Source organism: Topomyia yanbarensis, chromosome 2 (assembly GCF_030247195.1).
Source record: "Topomyia yanbarensis strain Yona2022 chromosome 2, ASM3024719v1, whole genome shotgun sequence".
Taxonomy (NCBI): domain Eukaryota; kingdom Metazoa; phylum Arthropoda; class Insecta; order Diptera; family Culicidae; genus Topomyia; species Topomyia yanbarensis.
Genome location: NC_080671.1, coordinates 416,353,860 through 416,371,317, shown reverse-complemented (window position 1 = coordinate 416,371,317; position 17,458 = coordinate 416,353,860). Strand labels below are relative to the sequence as shown.

The window sequence follows — 17,458 nt, the reverse complement described above, 5'->3', positions numbered from 1 at the left end:
GATTACGCTACAGTTGCTGTGCAATCAAAGTTTCGCTTTCCGTTCGAAGCCGATGCCGCATGCAACACTGTCGCTGCTTATTCACTGGCGGTGAGCAATTTCCACAGATGAGGCACTAACTAGTGAGCAAATCGAATTCGCTGCTAACAGAGCTCTATTGTAGGCCAAGCCAATGTCGATGCAACGATGATTACCAGAGCTTCCTCTCGGCCTAAGTCATCTTTCAATCCGGTACCCGATAACGGAGGGTTCCCCTCTGTTATCCTGCAAAGGTATATCGAAGCTTTGATTACTCCGCTTTTTCATATCTTTCGATCAACTATTGTTAAAGGAACTTGCTGGAAATACGCGAAAATGTTCCCGATCATGGAATAACTTCATTGAGTGCTGTTTCGAAGTTGTTTGAGCTGGTGATTATGAAACATCTTCCGACTCACTGTAAGCAGTATCTACGCGACGATCAACACGGCTTCACTTCCGAACGGTCAACTGTGTCTAATCTGCCGTGTTTAACATCCTAGATAACGGGAAGTATGGAACGTCGTACTATATACAGACTTATCTGCCGCTTCCCTTAAGGTAAATCATGAGATCGCAATAGCAAAAATCGAGAGATTTAGAATAAATGGTAGTGTTTTGCAGAGGTTCCGATCTTACCTCACAGACCGAGAGATAGCAGTTATCATAGGAGATTGTCAGGCCCCCACCTTTATTTCTACGTCAGGAATACCTCAAGGAAGCCACTTGGGACCGTTGATGTACATCTACTTCTACTTCTGAAGACTTCACGATAGTCCTTCGCGGATGATCTCAAGATTTTTAGTATAATTCGTTCAATTGAAGTGGAGGAGCATTGGGATATATCTTCAAGATAGCCAACAATTTTGCGGATATCTATTGTCTCAAATCGCTCTATTGCTCTTTATCGCGATCAATCCTAGAATATTGCTCTGAAATGTGGAGCCCAAACTACAATAACGGCGTTGAGAGAATAGAGATCGTTCAGCGTCGCTTTTTACGTTTCGCGCTTCGTAGATTATCTTGGAGAGATACTGCCCGACTACCTAGCTATGAAAACCGGTTTAACCCTTTCATGCCCACCTTTTTCTAGTGCATGTAGGGTTTTAAAACTATTTTTCCTTGAAAACGATGTGATCAAGAAACACGAATAGCCTTTTTTCATAAATATTGATGCTTTCCTCGCAGTGCAAGAAGCTGCTCAACTTTTACCTTCCAATGCTCAATACAATTCTCCTAGAATATTTACAATAGTCCAATTGACTGGAGAATGTAGTCAAAGACAGTCTAAATTGATAAATTTTATCAGTTTTTAATAATATTGCAACATAACGTAGATATATGAAAAAATCATTTTCCGTCATTAACGTAAACTGTTTCTAGCAGCACAGCTCCATTGAAATTCACTCAGACTAATTGCAATACCTTCAGTTCTAGAGCTGATCCTTGTAACTGTTATAACTCAAATGAAAGACAATAGTCACATTTATTAGCCTTACTTGTTTTTGTGAGCAAACCCTGTCTTAAGTAAAAGTTATAGCTGTTTAAAAACGTTATTGTCCACAAAGACATGGACAGAAAGGGGTTAATGGCAACATCGAAGTCAAATTTCATGATCTGCTACCAATTACTTACAGAGTGGTAATTAAAAAATTCATGTAACATTTCGAATAAGTGGAAGACACGTAGAGAAAGTACTGTCCAGGTATAGTACAAAACACAAAGTGGTACCATTACACAACCAACTCTACGTACTTATCAAGGGCTAACTAAAACGTGCCAGTTCTGTGAAAAAACGGCATATTACGGATAACCCTGTCAAGAAACCACTGAGGAAAACTAATTACAGTAATAAATGCCAACACCCAGTTTCCAATACCATTACCTGAACCACAAATGGTTGTCAAAGCGTCAAGTACCACAAACTCAACAGTGAATACCATACGTGTGGAAGCTACTACCAACGACAGAGGTTTCACACTCGCAACTCGGTAAGGGAAAGAAGTTAGATAGAACACCTGATCGCGAACATCAATATAGTAGCCACGATGATGACACGGACGTGTGCGATGACGAGAGAGATATGAATGATCTCCTAGATACAGTTGGTGCGAAAGCAAATATTTCCCCGCCTCAAAGAAAATCGCCACGTGCAATGGCAAGTTGCATGTACGGGTTCGGACAGACTATCACTGAGAGGATTTAAATTTTTTTTAAATTGTTCTTAGTGTTATATCTGTTAGCCTGTGGTTTAAACTTAAAGGAACAATTCATGATCATGGTAAAATCTCCTATGATAATTAACGATTTCATAAAAGATTACAACCTTTTTCATCAATTTCATTCAATGTGCGTTTCGACTTCGTTTCATTAGTAGGTATCTGTCGCTAACTTAGCACTACATAGACGCTTATCCTGAAAGGGCAGCGCTTCTTCTGTTTACAACTAAACAACTGTTCACTAACTCGATATCTAGTCCGAATCCAGATGGTGGAGTCACCTCTCTGGCATCGGTGACAGACAGAGGCTGACGAAAAAAAAACTTCATTAGCGATGTCACGCAAGTGCATGAGCTTTGTTTAGAGTTTCCAACATGGGAATTTAATTCCAGGCAATACCGAATGTTTTGCATTTCCTGGGATTCCCGAGTCCCTGGAATTTACATTTACTATTACCCGGATTTCGGAAAAAAAAAACTGGGAAAACGAGTTTATTTTTCTAATGTAGAATTGATTTAAGTTTTCAATATTGGGGCCCGTTTCAAAATATCAGTTTAGTGGAGCGTCAGTTTTTGAACGCTAATAACACTTGTGTTGTACAGAACTAGATCTTTGCACCATCTGATTGCAAATATGCACTCCTAGTGTCAAACTAATTCTGTAGTATGTACAATTACTATAACAAAAAAATATTTTTTTTAAATCATTTCGCAATGTTCTCTGATTGAATAAGACTAATTTATAAGACAGCCGAGAAGTGATAAATAAAGTTACGGCTGCCCTTCATGTGGTACCATTCGTTTTTCGCCTACCATATCAACAGTATGTGTCTGCAGAATGCACATCGATACGGACAGTAAGAAGAAGTCTCTATCGAATCATAATCAACTGTTCTTTGTTGAAAAAATTTGGGTTCAATGGTACTAGAGCAAACCTGTTCTATTGGATACTTAAATTCGTCATAATTACACCTACCTACTCTATTGGGTTTATACAAAGCATATACTACCGTTATACTAGTAATTGTCCGATAGCCTCTAGGATATCTTATACACATGAGACAATTGCGCGCACAACAGCTGTAACTATATAGTAGACTCGGTTCCATCCCATCCAAACCCTATACAAACAACAGCCATTCAAAATCAAGAAAAGCAAAGATCGCAACATCTCCGGCAATCGTTTGCCGACTGTAAATAATCCAATCGTGTGAGTGGTAAAAACGGCCATATCCGAAACAAAAAACAATGATCAAATGTACTCAAAAGCAGAAAACCCAAATGCAATCTCTGGAGGAAATAATCCCTTTTAGCTTTTCCTGAGTTCTGCTTCAACGAGCAAAAATCAGCTCACCTTTGTACAGAATATGTAAAAAAAATAAGTATCATCTAAAAAAAATGTGTCTAATAATTTACTGTTGGTGTTGGAAACATACAAAAATATTTCTTACCAGAAATCAAAAAAAAAAAAAACAATCTCATTAATTTTTTGCTGAAATGCGGCCTGGGAAATTGGAATTAGTTCATTTTACACACACTTGCCCCCACACACTGGGCGCTAATCGAAACAAACGAGAGTCACGTGTACCATCTTTTTCCGTTCTTGTATCGTTGTAGATTCCAAAGATTCCTTCAACGAGGACGATCCCTGCGATCCAATGGACGACGACGAGGAGGAAGAGAACGACGACTCGGACGAGGAACGAGAGCTCAACTCGAGCTACATGGAACCGCAGATGCTGCTGGACGAGTACGACGAACCGGTGGAGTTCAAGTACGATCCCAAGTCGGACAGCGGAGCGGTCGATTCGACGTCTAGCAGCTTTCCTCCGCCACTGCAGGCCAAACCGGGTACACCAACCAACAGTTCCGGGGGGCGAATGCCGCTAATCAACGTGGTACCGACGATGTCGCTGTTGAACACACAGCTGCCCAAGCTGGCCCCGCTGTCGTCGAGCGCAGCGGCAGCTGCAGCAGCAGCTGTCGGTTTCCTCGGCACAAAATCCTTACCAAAGCTTCACAAACGTCCCCGCTTGATGGGAAAGTCACAGAACGGTATCACTGCGACGCAGACGATTCTGAACAACCTGAACAACAATCTGAATGATAGTTTGATCTCGACTTCGACCAGCGGATCAGCTGGTGTGGTGTCCGGTGGGCTTCAAATATCGAATGTCCTATCCGGTTTGAACACATCGGACCTGTTCGATATGTACTCGAACAATGTGATGAACTCACCAACTACTCGATCGTGTTCGAATTCACCCTCGACAAAGGCTGGTTCCGGTGGTGAGGGGAGTAGCCGGACGCACAAGTACACTGTGATCGACGATACCGAAGGAAGCGTGCGGGATTTTTGTACCAAAGAGGGAGACCACGTGTACCGATGTAAGGTATGCTCCCGAGTCTACACCCACATTAGCAACTTCTGCCGGCATTACGTGACATCGCACAAGCGAAATGTCAAAGTATACCCTTGTCCGTACTGTTTCAAGGAGTTCACCCGCAAGGATAACATGACAGCGCATGTGAAGATCATTCACAAGACGGAATTTGCCCAGCATAATCCCAGCGGTTCGGATGTGACCCCCGCGTTGATGAACACCAACAGCAATAGCAGTACAAACGGATCGACCACCCCGGTACCGACGACTTCGGCCAGCAGTTTTACGAATGCAGCCATCATCAATGCCGTTGCGAACGCCGTTGGTCTGCAGCCTAAGAGTGCTGCTACAGCAGCAGCAGCTACAGCCTCCAGCACCGGATCCGGCATACGGATTTTGTTTCCGTCGATCGGCGGCCAAAGTGCTTCCTCGTCTACGACATCACCTGCACCCACCTCCACCGGAAGCCAATCCGGTACCATCAGTATCAAAAAGGAGTTTCAGGAGAAACCAACTTCTTCGTCGCCCGGAGCGACCTCCCCGTCCGGTGGTTCGGTATCGTCCAGCACCGTCACATCGCCGAGCTCGACGACACTAGCCAGCAGTGGAGCGGGCTCAGTAGCAGTGGCTACCGTTAGTCAGTAATAGGACTTTACCTCACACTACCCCGGGGTGGACTAGGGGTCACCCGTACACGAGAACACACAACAAGAGGCTACTAACACTAAAGTATATCCAGCAGTCGGATGGCACAAAACGGACTTGGCAGGGGAAGATGGAGATGACAAAGAAAGAGGGAAAGAGAGAAAGAGAAGCTGCAATAACTGTTTTATTTTATGTTCTGTTGTTTATTTAATTATTTTTTTCGCTGACCGAGATCGTTAATCATTCCTTTAAAAGGGTATTTGTAATTTTAATATATTTGGAATTGTATAGCAAGAAGCAAGCACATGCGCCCTACAGGCGCGCACTTAAGGTAAGAATGAGGTAATATGCGCGTCGCGACGGAAGCAAGCAAGAGAAAAAGTGCCTTCTCTGAAGGAGAACACAAGTGTCCTAACATTTACATATTTAGTGTAACATTTTTTTGGCTGATTACCTTTACCTTGTAATATTTTATTGTTAATGATAAACACCGATGGAAACAGAATCCACACAAAACACTTAGACATACAAAGTACATACATATGGAAACAACAACCAATTCACGCAAGTCTTCCCATTTTATAATTCAATTTGAGGAAATCCGCGGGGAGTAACCGACCTCCCTCGATTGAATCGAACGACAAAATGTTTGCATTCAACAACAACAACAACAAAAAGTGTAGTACAATAAAAACGTTAAATCGAAAACAACTATCGGCTTAAGAAAAAAAAACAGGAGAAAGCAAATATTTAATGAACCGTTGAACCACCCAAGTGCCGAGAATGCAATTGGGTTTTTTTTAACCTTCTCACCCACCTCCAGCACCACCACTATCAATCAGAGACGGTTGACGATGTCCCGGATTTCAGTCCGACAGTCACAACCAAGTCTTGCATAAGATGTTAATTATTTTTATCACGCAAAATCTTACCCCTTTCGTTAGCAATTGATTACACGGTGCGACAAATGCTGTTTTTTTTTGCAGAAAAAGCGATTCTGGAAATATCTGGACTGGTATTGCAGTAACCTTACTGTGGTTGAGAGGAAATCTTACCTGGGTGTAGGGCTGTTAGTCCCGCATTTTCTAATAACTGGAAAAATTTCCGAGTTTGTTCCAAGGTTGGGGTTGGTCTCTTTTTCAAATATGTAGAGCTCAGTTGGATTTCTTCATGTTTCCCGTATGTAGGATATTTCTCACATTCAGGATGTATTACTAACTATAAAGTATTTTTTGACATGGCATCGACATTGATTTGATTGTGGGAGTTAGCTAATATCAACAACCAATCGATTGTTTTCGCTAATCATCGCGTTGTTGCATTTTCTGTTTTTCTACGATCTGCGACCATTTCTACTTGCAAAGGGGTTTTGGGTATGCCGAGAGTTTATTGTATTATCGAATTCGCTTAACCATTAGATTAGTAAGAGCCAATTGGGTTGTCCAAAATAAGCGATTTTCGTCACAATTTGTTTTACCGGAATCTACCACGCGGATGTACAAGTTGGGAACCAAGCGGCCATCATGCGACATGCATTTTTCAAGCGAATAATCTGATCTTTACCATTTTTGGCGACAGGGTAACAGCAAGCAGTGGAATCGATCGGATCGGTTGTGGTCTAGAAAAGTTTCACGTGAACAAAACGTTGAATTTGCAGCTTGCAAGAGGAGACGCACGTGTCTGAGTTGGTGCAGTTGTTCGATAAGCTGATGTAGGACAATGTTGTTGGTTGTCATTTGCTGTAGCCAGCAGCCAGTATATGCGTTTAAATTATGCTGGTACCAACAGATTACAACCAGCACGTATAGAATCAGAATATATTGGCTCAAATGGCATGTTTTCCGTATGTAATCGGGGATTCATGCCTAATGTAAACTGGCAATAAAAAATTCAGTCGTAATAATACTGCATGGTTGCTGGTTTCGTTCAACAGTCTGTCGGATTTTGGCCATCAATCTTAAATCTGGATTAGAAGGAGATTTGACTCTGGACTCTCTTACTATTATAGATGAATGATAGAGGAGTGAGAGAAACTCATGAGGCGATTCCCGTTATTTTTACACAAAGTTGAAGGTCGCAAAAGGCCTGTTTTCTGCAAAAGGTTGGACCACCACTTTTGCACGAAAAATTTCTACTACAGGATAATAAACACGTCTATTGCTCAGATTTTTATTTTAGCTGATAAGTATGCAATCATTTCGCTATCTGACTCTTGGTAAAACGAAGACGTCAAAAGGTTCACCCGGAAGTGTATGACAGCTAAACCAAACCAAGTGATTCGCTGAGACCACCAGCACAAAATTTCTTTACAACCTGTAAGTAGGGCTCCCCCCACCTGTTCAGCAGACCCTTATTGACAGGGCGGTCTAGGTGCTTCTACCAGACGAGGATTTTCACACACACACACACACACACACACCAAACTAATGTAAACTTTACCGACTTTATCTGCTACTGTTGGACGGAAATGCGGGTGGTCATGTCCAACACACTCAATTCAGTTCGGTAATTTCTGCACAGCTGAACAGGCTGTGGCTTTAATTTGCTTCAGCGATATATTTTCCGAGTTTCAGCAAAACAAACGTCACTTCTACTGTGATCTCGGTAAAAGCTCTGTTAGCTGAGTGCTCGGCTGTGCAAAACTCCGTAAAAGTTGTGAAAAAAGCTGGGATTCGGTAGAACAAAATTAAGTGTCAACCGGCCGGGATAGCAACGGCCGAGTTCTCCTTGGTTTATTGTTTGCTGCTCCGATAGCGGTCATTTGCAATTAGTTAGGGAAGAGAGCTATGCCCCTTTGTTGGAACCCTCCTAGGGACGGTGGCGAAATATCAGCGGGTCGTCTGCTCGCCGTAAATGACCCCGGAAGTTACAGCGATGAACTTCCCAGGGGGAACCTTTGTCCACCCTCTTTCATTCTCCTTGGCGATCAACTGCGAAGGAGAGCTTTGCTCGTTTGATTGATCCTCCATAGTGAGAACCGACGATGCTTCGGATCCTTCACAATTAGCCGGGAACGCGAGTGGCTCCTTCGCGATTAGCGTTCCACTACGGCGGTCCTGCGCTACACATGTAACCGGACCACTGGACGTCGAACGCGCGCATTTCACATGGAAAACTGTCTCAAAAAAGGATTTATTTTGGGCGTCCTTTTACTACCGTCGGAGTTATTCGTCGCTCGCTGTCCACGATGGCCGCATTCCTGCTCGACCAAAAACACACAAAAGCCTGTACCGCCGTATTACTGTCATCGCTTTGGTACAGCATAGTCAGCAAACTATTGCAGAGAGAGAAGAGTGGTGACCTGCCTAAACCCTATATTACTTATATACAAATGTTCAAAATTACTACACCTATCTGCACGAACAAAACCGTTCACAAATGCGAAATGAACAGATGTTTACGACTTAATGTCAACGGTACACAACAGCGGCGAGCATAATGTTGTGTAAACAAATACACTCTATGGATTGTATACACAACAATAGGTATCTTTCCACCCAGCTCTAAATTGTTACCCTCACGAGTTACAAACATAACCTTTGCCGATGACGTGCTGCACCAAGACGGACATTTTTTTCTGTGTGAGCGCGGTTGTCATTTTTCTTTGATGAAGCCGAAAAACCAAGAGGATATGAAGAAGAAAAGCACAAACAAATGACGTAGTGGGCCTTTCGGTTACCATTAGTTTTGTTTCGGTTCGGTCATTTAATTTAATTTAATTTAATCGGTTTTTTTCGAGGTAAAAAGTGTCCATAAGTGGTAATCGGTAGATCCGAGGTGAAGCTCGTATTTTTCTCACTTTTCGTCGTGTGCCAAAGAATCAGAAAGCTCGTTCGGAAGTTTATGTTTACTTCAAGGGCTCCGGCCGCCATGCTTAATTATGCAAGTATAATACTAATACACTCAAAAGTGTCAAATGTTTCCACCTTTTTCTCCATCTTGGTGCTACACAGCGTATTCTTCTGTCTGTAGTCAGCAACAGAAAACTGCTAATTCTACCGCAAAAAACGATATACATGTTTCAGTCAAAAAATGTGTTGATACTACCACAGATAACATATTTTGGCTATAACAAAATTTCCTTAAAAACCTCTGTAAATTTTCAAATTGATAAACGATGGCACTCAGCGTTTCACTATTGCCATCTACGAAACAGTTTGCTACTCTTTTGCGCCACCTATAAACATTTGCCAAACGTGTTTCAGACGTCTGATTTATTCGGAATTTCAGTAGCGGGTATTTACACACATTTCGAATCGAGCCTAAACATCGGTTATCTGTAGTACTACATGCCATTTACGAAATTTAACTATGTAGCCGATTCTTGTGTACAGGAATTTACGAAGCCCGTGTTATTATTCTACTGACGCTGGAATACTGATTGGGACTTGAACGGATGACGACTGGTTTGAGGGTAGTGACGTACCACCAGACCAGAGTCAGTTAACCCGGTTCTCATGTAACTTTTACGGCTTTCTGCAACCCGCACATGGATGCGAATCGTCTAATATGTACTCAAGAACCTTTAATTTAGGGGTGGGCGTAGCGTAGTTGGTAAATCGATTGCCTTGTACGCAGCGCACCTGGGTTCGAGTCCCGACCCCGCACATAGGGTTAGAAATTTTTCATAAGAGATTTTTCTAACCCGAAGAGGCGAATGACCTTAAGGTTAAAACCTCTATAATCGAAATAAAAAAAACCTTTAATTTTGGAAGTTTTATAACAATTCATGTCTGCACCTTATGCAAAATGGGAACAAAAACATCAACTTCGTTATCTACGTCGATGAAGCCGTCATATCCTGTGAAAAACAAGGTACGGAGATGTTATTCGTAAACTAATCGATCTGGTGTAAGTAAGGTCCCAATTTATATCTAACAGAGTGCTAACGAAGCTGTCGTAGGCGGCGTGCATGATAAAGTCTGTGACGTCTTCAAAGTTCACTCTTAGGTTACCAGCTAGCACTATATGTATAGAGGAATGATGACGCACATGTTGACCTAAAGGAGCCAGAGCAGTGCCGCAGTACGGAGCGTCATCTCAGGCACTTACAAAGCAGAGGTCCAATGTACATCCATTCTCGTTGACATTGTTGATATGCCGAAGAGTGGCGCTACTTTAGCTGTCCGGAATACAATTGGCATCGTTGTTAAGCACATCCCATCGTAAAAATTCATAAGATATCCCTTCGTAAAAATTCATAAGTTGCTTGCCACCACATTAATCCAGATAAGTCAAAGTCGCCCTGAATAAGAATGTAAGAAAGATGTACATCGATCGGGCTGGAATCACGAATTCTATTCGGTGGAAAATACACGACATCATGTAACCACATTGCGATCGGTAAGTTTCACTAATAACCACACCGGTCGCCCTTGATCACTCGGGCTTTATAACACGATGAACTGCGATAAGTACACCACCACCCGATGTCTTACTACTGTTGAAGACGTTGCGGTCACCGCGATAGGCATCAAATGCTGAACCAAACATTTGGTCGCGAGCTCTCCATAGATGAATTCAAGTCACCGACGTTCTGGTAATAAATTTCGATGCTGTTGGATAACGGGTCAGGTTCGAATGAAGTGCCGTCGACTTTAGTAACAACGGAGAGCGTAGCAACGTTTCCGTTTTGAGCGCGTTCGAAGATCCTTCAACCAATCCAACGAACAGTATCGGAATGGGTCGACTGTGGCGGGGGATTCAAGGCATCCCGTATTAGCTGCGTTGCGCCCCATAATAGGACGATTGTCGTCGGGGAGAGAAATGGTTGACTGCTGGTCAAGAGAAGTCGGGGAAAAAGTCAAATTACTTGAAGCGAAGAATACATCAGCGCTTGAAGTGTTCGGAGCAAATGTATTTGTGGCGGGTAGGAAGACCCTTTCATCCATCCCTCACACAGGAACGGGACGATTTATGATTGTTCGTTGTAATAGCTTGATTGTGGCGGAGGGATCGAGATCTAGGAACAGAAAGGTAGTAGCTTACGGTGAAAGTCAGACGATAAGCTGGAAGCGTAAAAAGATTCAACCATTGTATCGTTCCAATTTGTAGAATACGTGTCGAAAATGGCGGCTCGGAAGACCCCGTCACCAGCCACGCACAGAGGACCGGAACGGCTGCTGAATGCTGTCGGCAAAGGCTCGACTGTGGCTAGGGTGTTTTAGGGCTTCCATAAACCCAACTGCATTGCGTTTTAATATACGCTCAACATCGACACTCGTCAATGGCGGTGTAGCTTGAAATCGCGGAGTCCTCGATAGAGTCAATGACGGGCCGAGTTGCATTAGCGGATTGCATACTTTATCTGACGGCGGAGGAAAATCTGTGGGGCGGGCACCATATGATCTGGGTACGGCTATCATCAAATTTTCTGAACTGTTCTGCTTTGCGGTCATGGGTCAGGGTTACCAGCTGTATCGCGGTACTTTGGGTCAACCTCAAATTAGAAGAATTCGAAGTCAAAATGCTGTCGTCAGTACCTTTTTTAACAAGCCGAACAACTTTTATCTCCAATTATTCCACTTTAGTCCTTCTTTGGACATTTTTCGGCGGTCTTCTTTCTAACGCTGGGATGAAAGCGTGCAAGATACAAGCAAAGCAACGGCATGAGAGGTTAAACCATTACAAAGTTGCTATTATCGACTAGCTTTCAAACGCCAGCATGAATATTGTACGGATCAGGCCCATCCTCGCGACGATATTTCTGATGTAGTTGAGCGGTTCCCGGATTCAGCCACACTGGTGTAGCTGTAGACAGGGTTGCCACTATTTTTCGAAGAAAATCTGGCAGTTCAGCTAAAAATGTCTGGCAAAATCTGGCACTTGACAGCGACCACATCCAGTCATCGAAATTAGGCATACATTTTAGTTTTCATAGAATCGATTTTTGTAAAATGTGGGACATAATTACCCAAATATCCAAAATGTGTATGTAGCAGCTTCTAAAACTTAAAAATCTGGCAGAATGAGAGATTTCTCTTTTTGTCTGGAAGCTGTCAAAACCTCTGGCTGTGCCAGATAAATCTGGCATAATGGCATCCCTGGCTGTAGATTTTTTTTCTGGGAGCGGTACAAAAGGCCAAATCACAAAAAGCCGAAACACAAAAGGCCGAAGATGTTCTAACCTACCACAAAAGGCCGAAACCCGAAAAGGACCAATCGCAAAAGGCCGAATCACATAAAACCGCAAGCAAGGCTTCGTGTTGTTTATTTATTCCAGTAAAGCGGCAAATATGCAACGAGAAAAGTGTCGTAAATATTCCAAACATTATTATTCTATTGAAAAAATCGTAGAAAATCACTCTTCTTAGAATGTTTCCAGTTCCAACCGATCTACATATTTACCATTCTGAAAAGGTACATCGACATTTTGGAGACCCCGCTTTTTGGCAACTTCGTGGAATAACTTCATTGTGTTCTGTCTCGAGTTAGTTATTATGGGAACCATATTAGGCTTAATGTAAGCAGTAGCATGTGGAACAGCGACCAACTTGCCGTGTTTAACATTCTACATAACAGGTAGTATGGAAAGTTACGCTCAAACTGATATTATTTACTATATCATCATTGAAAGTTTTTAGTTCCAACCGCTCTACATATTTGTTATTCTTTTTGTACCAGTCGGCCTAACGGTATTCGGCAAAACCACATTCGGCCTACTGGCTTTCGGACTAATGACCCAGCATCTTGATATTCGCTGCATATTTACAGCGAGAAAGATGACGTAAATATGCTAAACATAATTTTCAATGGTTCCAATCAAATTCTTTCAAAGGTTCCAATCAAATTGTTCAAAGCTGATCATTCGTTTAAATCTTGTTTTCAGTTCCAAAGACTTTATTTCTCACCCTGTTTGGTGCATTCGACCTAGTGTGCCCCGCCCTAATGACTATTCGGCTATATGTCCTTCGGCCGGATAACCCTTTGACTAATGACCCCCAGCGTCGTTCTAATCTACTACAAAATGCCCGAAATGACCTTATCAGAAAGTATGTAATGCGGATAGTGCATATTTTAACGTAAAATGGTCAATCAATGTTGAACAGATTTTTAGAAATTCTGCCATGTTAATTATTATATGATCTTTTCGGGCATTTTTCTTTCTTTTTAACATGAGCTGTTCCTTTGAAATTAATTCAATTTAATTAAATCAAAAATAAATTAAAGCAGTTTTCAGCTTTCAATTCATGATATGATATGCAATAGCTCATCAATAACGCCATGGGTTACTACAATGACCTTAGCGATTTGATCTTGTGCTTCGGTCTTTTGTAGTTCGGCCTTTTGTAATTCGGCCTTTTGTGATTCGGCCTTATGTGATTCGGCCATTTGTGGTTTTCGGCCTTTTGTGCTTCGGCCTTATGTGATTCGGCCTTTCGTAGTATTTTTCTAGCGATGCGCAAAATTTTTCTCAGCGATAGCAGTGATAGCACACCCGAGTTAAGAAACGGTGTGGAAACGAGCAAATTTCATCAGCTTGACACATTCATTGCACATCCAAAATAAATTTTGGTTTTTCGCGAGAATTCTCAGGAACGAGCCGTCCAGTTGTTTCCCGCATAAAGTCCCAACTTGCTTGCGAGGTTGGGGTTTCGGTTGAAACAGCTGGCCACTCTTTTCATCATTTTTGCGGCTTCCGGCTTTCGATTTCCTCTCGATCCATTGTGATTTGGCCACATTCGATAATTTCGCTAACTTAGCGTACCGAGTATTCCGGATTTTCGCGATGCGCAGGTTTTAAAGCTCCATGAAAAATGCGTCATGTTCAAGAGGGAATGTTTTAACGTTTCATTGAAAAATGAGGGTAGTCAACATAATCTGGCTTCGTGGCCTGACTAGTTGCCAAAAAATGAGAGCGAACCTTTATATAAATTGAACCTTTATATAAATTGACAGTTGTAACAACGTGGCACTATCCCTGCAATTGTCTTGTACACTGAAAAACGTCTGCGAAAATTCCTCAAAGAATTGTAGTGCACGCTAGTTCCTCTCTGCAAAAACCAAGAAACAAGTTGCTCCGTGTAATCATATCCCAAGCCCTGTGGCAATTTATTGTAAATCTCTGCCATCTCCCTTTCTTTTCTTTGTAAATCATGCCTTTCTCTGATTTATTATTTATTGAACCCCCTCCACAACCCTTTCGTGAAAACTGTCACTTTCCTCTTTGAAATGTCGTTTAGTGCAACATTACTTTCCAAACGAACTCTAACCACAACAACAATAAAAATACTAAAACGGACATTTTAGTAGATACAAAAAAACAGAATAAAACAAAAATATTTTGTAATTTGCCTCCAAGGCCACTACATACTACCTACTCCGAAAATTTGTAATTCAAAGTAAAATGAAATCGTACTCTGAAACACCGACCGTGACGCGTCTAGCGCATGGGGCGGTGTGTGCGTGTCACATGGCGGCAGAAGCATAACAAAATTCTGTGATTGACTTATGTTTAATTTTGTACTATTTTTTGTTGTCCTAATACATAATTACTTTCTTCCTTTAAGGCTCAAGTTACCTCAAGGCTTGGTAGTATGCGTAAGAAAAATTGTGTTCAGCTTTGCCACCAGATTATCCATTTAAACCTTTTCAAAACTCTAAAAGAAGAATATCAGTCGATTTATTAGGTCATCACGATTCAATTCATGCAAAATACCTGCTGGAAAAACCATCGGCTTAGCTGGATGGTGCTTTTGAAAAAGTGGCTGTGATTTTTTATCACACTACCACACCGAGCTGGGGTACGCAACACAACTGCGCAATGAAAAAACCACAGCCACTTTTTCAAAAGCACCATTTAGCTAAGCCGATGGTTTTTCCAGCAGGTATTTTGCATGAATTGAATCGTGATGATCTAATAAATCGACTGATATTCTTCTTTTAGAGTTTTAAAAAGGTTTAAATGGATAATCCGGTGGGAAAGCTGAACACAAATTTTCCTACGCACACTACCAAGCGTTCAATTCTAACACATGCTTAAAAAAGGTAACTTGAACCTTAAATCGTTTAATTCGGAGGCTATCCACTACTACATTTCTGAAAATTTAAAAAAATGCATTTCTGCTATTATAAAGCCCTTCCGAAGTGAATTAAACAACAAACAGTCAGAAACATGTTGGAAAACCTAAAAATTTAAAGTCTGAGATAGTAATTTAACGAAGAGAAACAAAAAATCCCCAAATCGAAAGTCCAACACTGTATAAGCAAAAAAAATCGAGAAACAGTCTATTTTGGAAAGACTTGAACGGCGTTAGGCGGGAACAAAAAGTTATCAATTAAGGGCAATAGAATGGTAGTGTAGAGAGTAATATTTATATACCAAGTAGGGGGCTAATCGAAGAAAGAATCAAAATATCTTTTTATAAGAAAAAGCTTCATTATCTAACATAAAGAAAACCATAAAATATTTAATCGGAAACCATTTTAGTCGTGTAAGCAATTTTAATTGTCGGATTTTAAATGTTTGTTGTATCATTTTTTGTTTACTATTTTCCTACTAGAACACGTGTAAATATTTTAACGAATTGGAGTAACCGCAAACGGTAAAAGTACTGCAATATTTTTATACTTGCTCTAATTTTTCGCGAGCACCGATCCTCACACCTCCGCACTAATCAGTTAATTTTAACCTATAATAACAGCAAATGTCATGCAAAGGTAGATAGTGCAATTTTACGTTTAAGGTTTTCACCGCAGCAGTTTTTATTTAGTTTTTTGTTTTTTTTGCTCTATAATTCTTAGAAGGTCAAGTAGTTGAATTTTTTTTAGCAAGCAAAAGGCTGTTTTTAAACATCTTATTCAAGCAAGCAATTTGTTTTTATCTTTTAGATAACTTTTTCACCCGCAGCACCACCTACAATTAGAGAAAAGGTTAAAAAATAACGCACATTTTGCACTCGGTTTCACATTTGACTGCTAGTACTATAGATCGTTTCGGTTCCAAACTCTGTGCTCTTGCTGCATTGATAGGCAGTGCAGCAAAGAAGTGCAAAAAGAAAATAAATCAAGTTACACGGAAAAAGTAATTACTATGTTTTAATCGTAGCCTAATTAATAATCATTTTTGTATTCTTTATCGAATATATTATTATAAAAATATTATATTTTATTACTATTAATATATATGCAAAACTACACGCAGACACCCAACACAATATATACATATATATTTAAACGAGAAGGAGTAAGCAGAAAAATGCAAGATTCAATAAAGTGAAAAATGTACATTAAAAAAATTGATTCTCTTTTTATTCATATCGAACCATTTCCCCTGACTATTTTCCCTGTGATGACCATGGCAATGGCGGACGACTTTGGTAAAAGAAGGGGATTCAACCGATTAATAATGTTGATATCTGGATCTCATTCACTATTTTCATTTCAAGTACGTAATTCATCAAGTAAATGCTCAAATGAAAAAATCACGTAACAAAAAGTGAAATCAATCGGAAAGATTACACGAAACCAATCATGAAAACTATGAAGAAGAGCATGCAATTTATATAAAACCATATATTTTTTAGGCTTTGTTTTGAAAATTGTACATTTAATAAAAGAAATTTTCAGTAGCATGGAAAATAGTTTAAGATACTCATGGTCCTTATTTTACAAATCGCACACCTTCCGAACTTGACATTTTTAAATCGTCTGCAGTTAGCAGCATCAGTAAAAACCATTTCGTGCCATGACGTATCGTAATGCTTATCGCATGATATATGTGTTATTGAAATTCTGGAAAAATGTATTGTTTTTTCCTTCTTTAAATCATGAGCTGTCTTTTTTTTCCATTTTCACGAAACATTGCTACAACTGATTGCTACATTTCCCCGGATAATTCACAACTAGAGTCAAAAGAAGCGAGTACGATACCAAAAAGGTGTACAGCCGAAGGTGACTAGTACAGTAGGCCGAACGGAGATTGGGCCGAAGGCAATAAAGTCGAATGTTTAATAAAGAAGCTAAAGCTCCATCCAGGAGTTCTTGGCTAGAGATAAAATTGCGTAGCTCGATAAGACGCATCTCCTACTGTTTTTTGCCTTTCTCATGTAGAAAGGTTATGCAATTGCTTCAAAAACCGGTTGTCTAACCGAGACCCAAAGGGCCGAGTCTCATATACTATTCGACTCAGTTCGTAGAGATCGGGAAATATCTGTGAGTGCATGTGTGTTTTTGGGGAATAGAAAAAAACCTT

The 17,458-nt window shown here is 40.8% G+C and overlaps 1 protein-coding gene across 3 annotated transcripts in view; it reads left to right on the top strand.

Annotated features, from left to right (window-relative positions):
- LOC131685171 (protein tramtrack, beta isoform) overlaps positions 1-17,458 on the top strand; it is a 108,952-nt gene that overhangs the window by 77,856 nt on the left and 13,638 nt on the right. For 2 of the 3 annotated variants that reach the window (XM_058968692.1, XM_058968693.1), the window contains exon 4: positions 3,854-16,502. The exons of the other annotated variant lie outside the window; for it this stretch is intronic. In XM_058968692.1, the coding sequence (XP_058824675.1) occupies positions 3,854-5,265 (1,412 nt within the window). In that variant the 3' untranslated portion in view covers positions 5,266-16,502. Of the gene's footprint in view, positions 1-3,853; positions 16,503-17,458 lie in introns of those variants that run through there. 3 annotated transcript variants of the gene reach the window in all.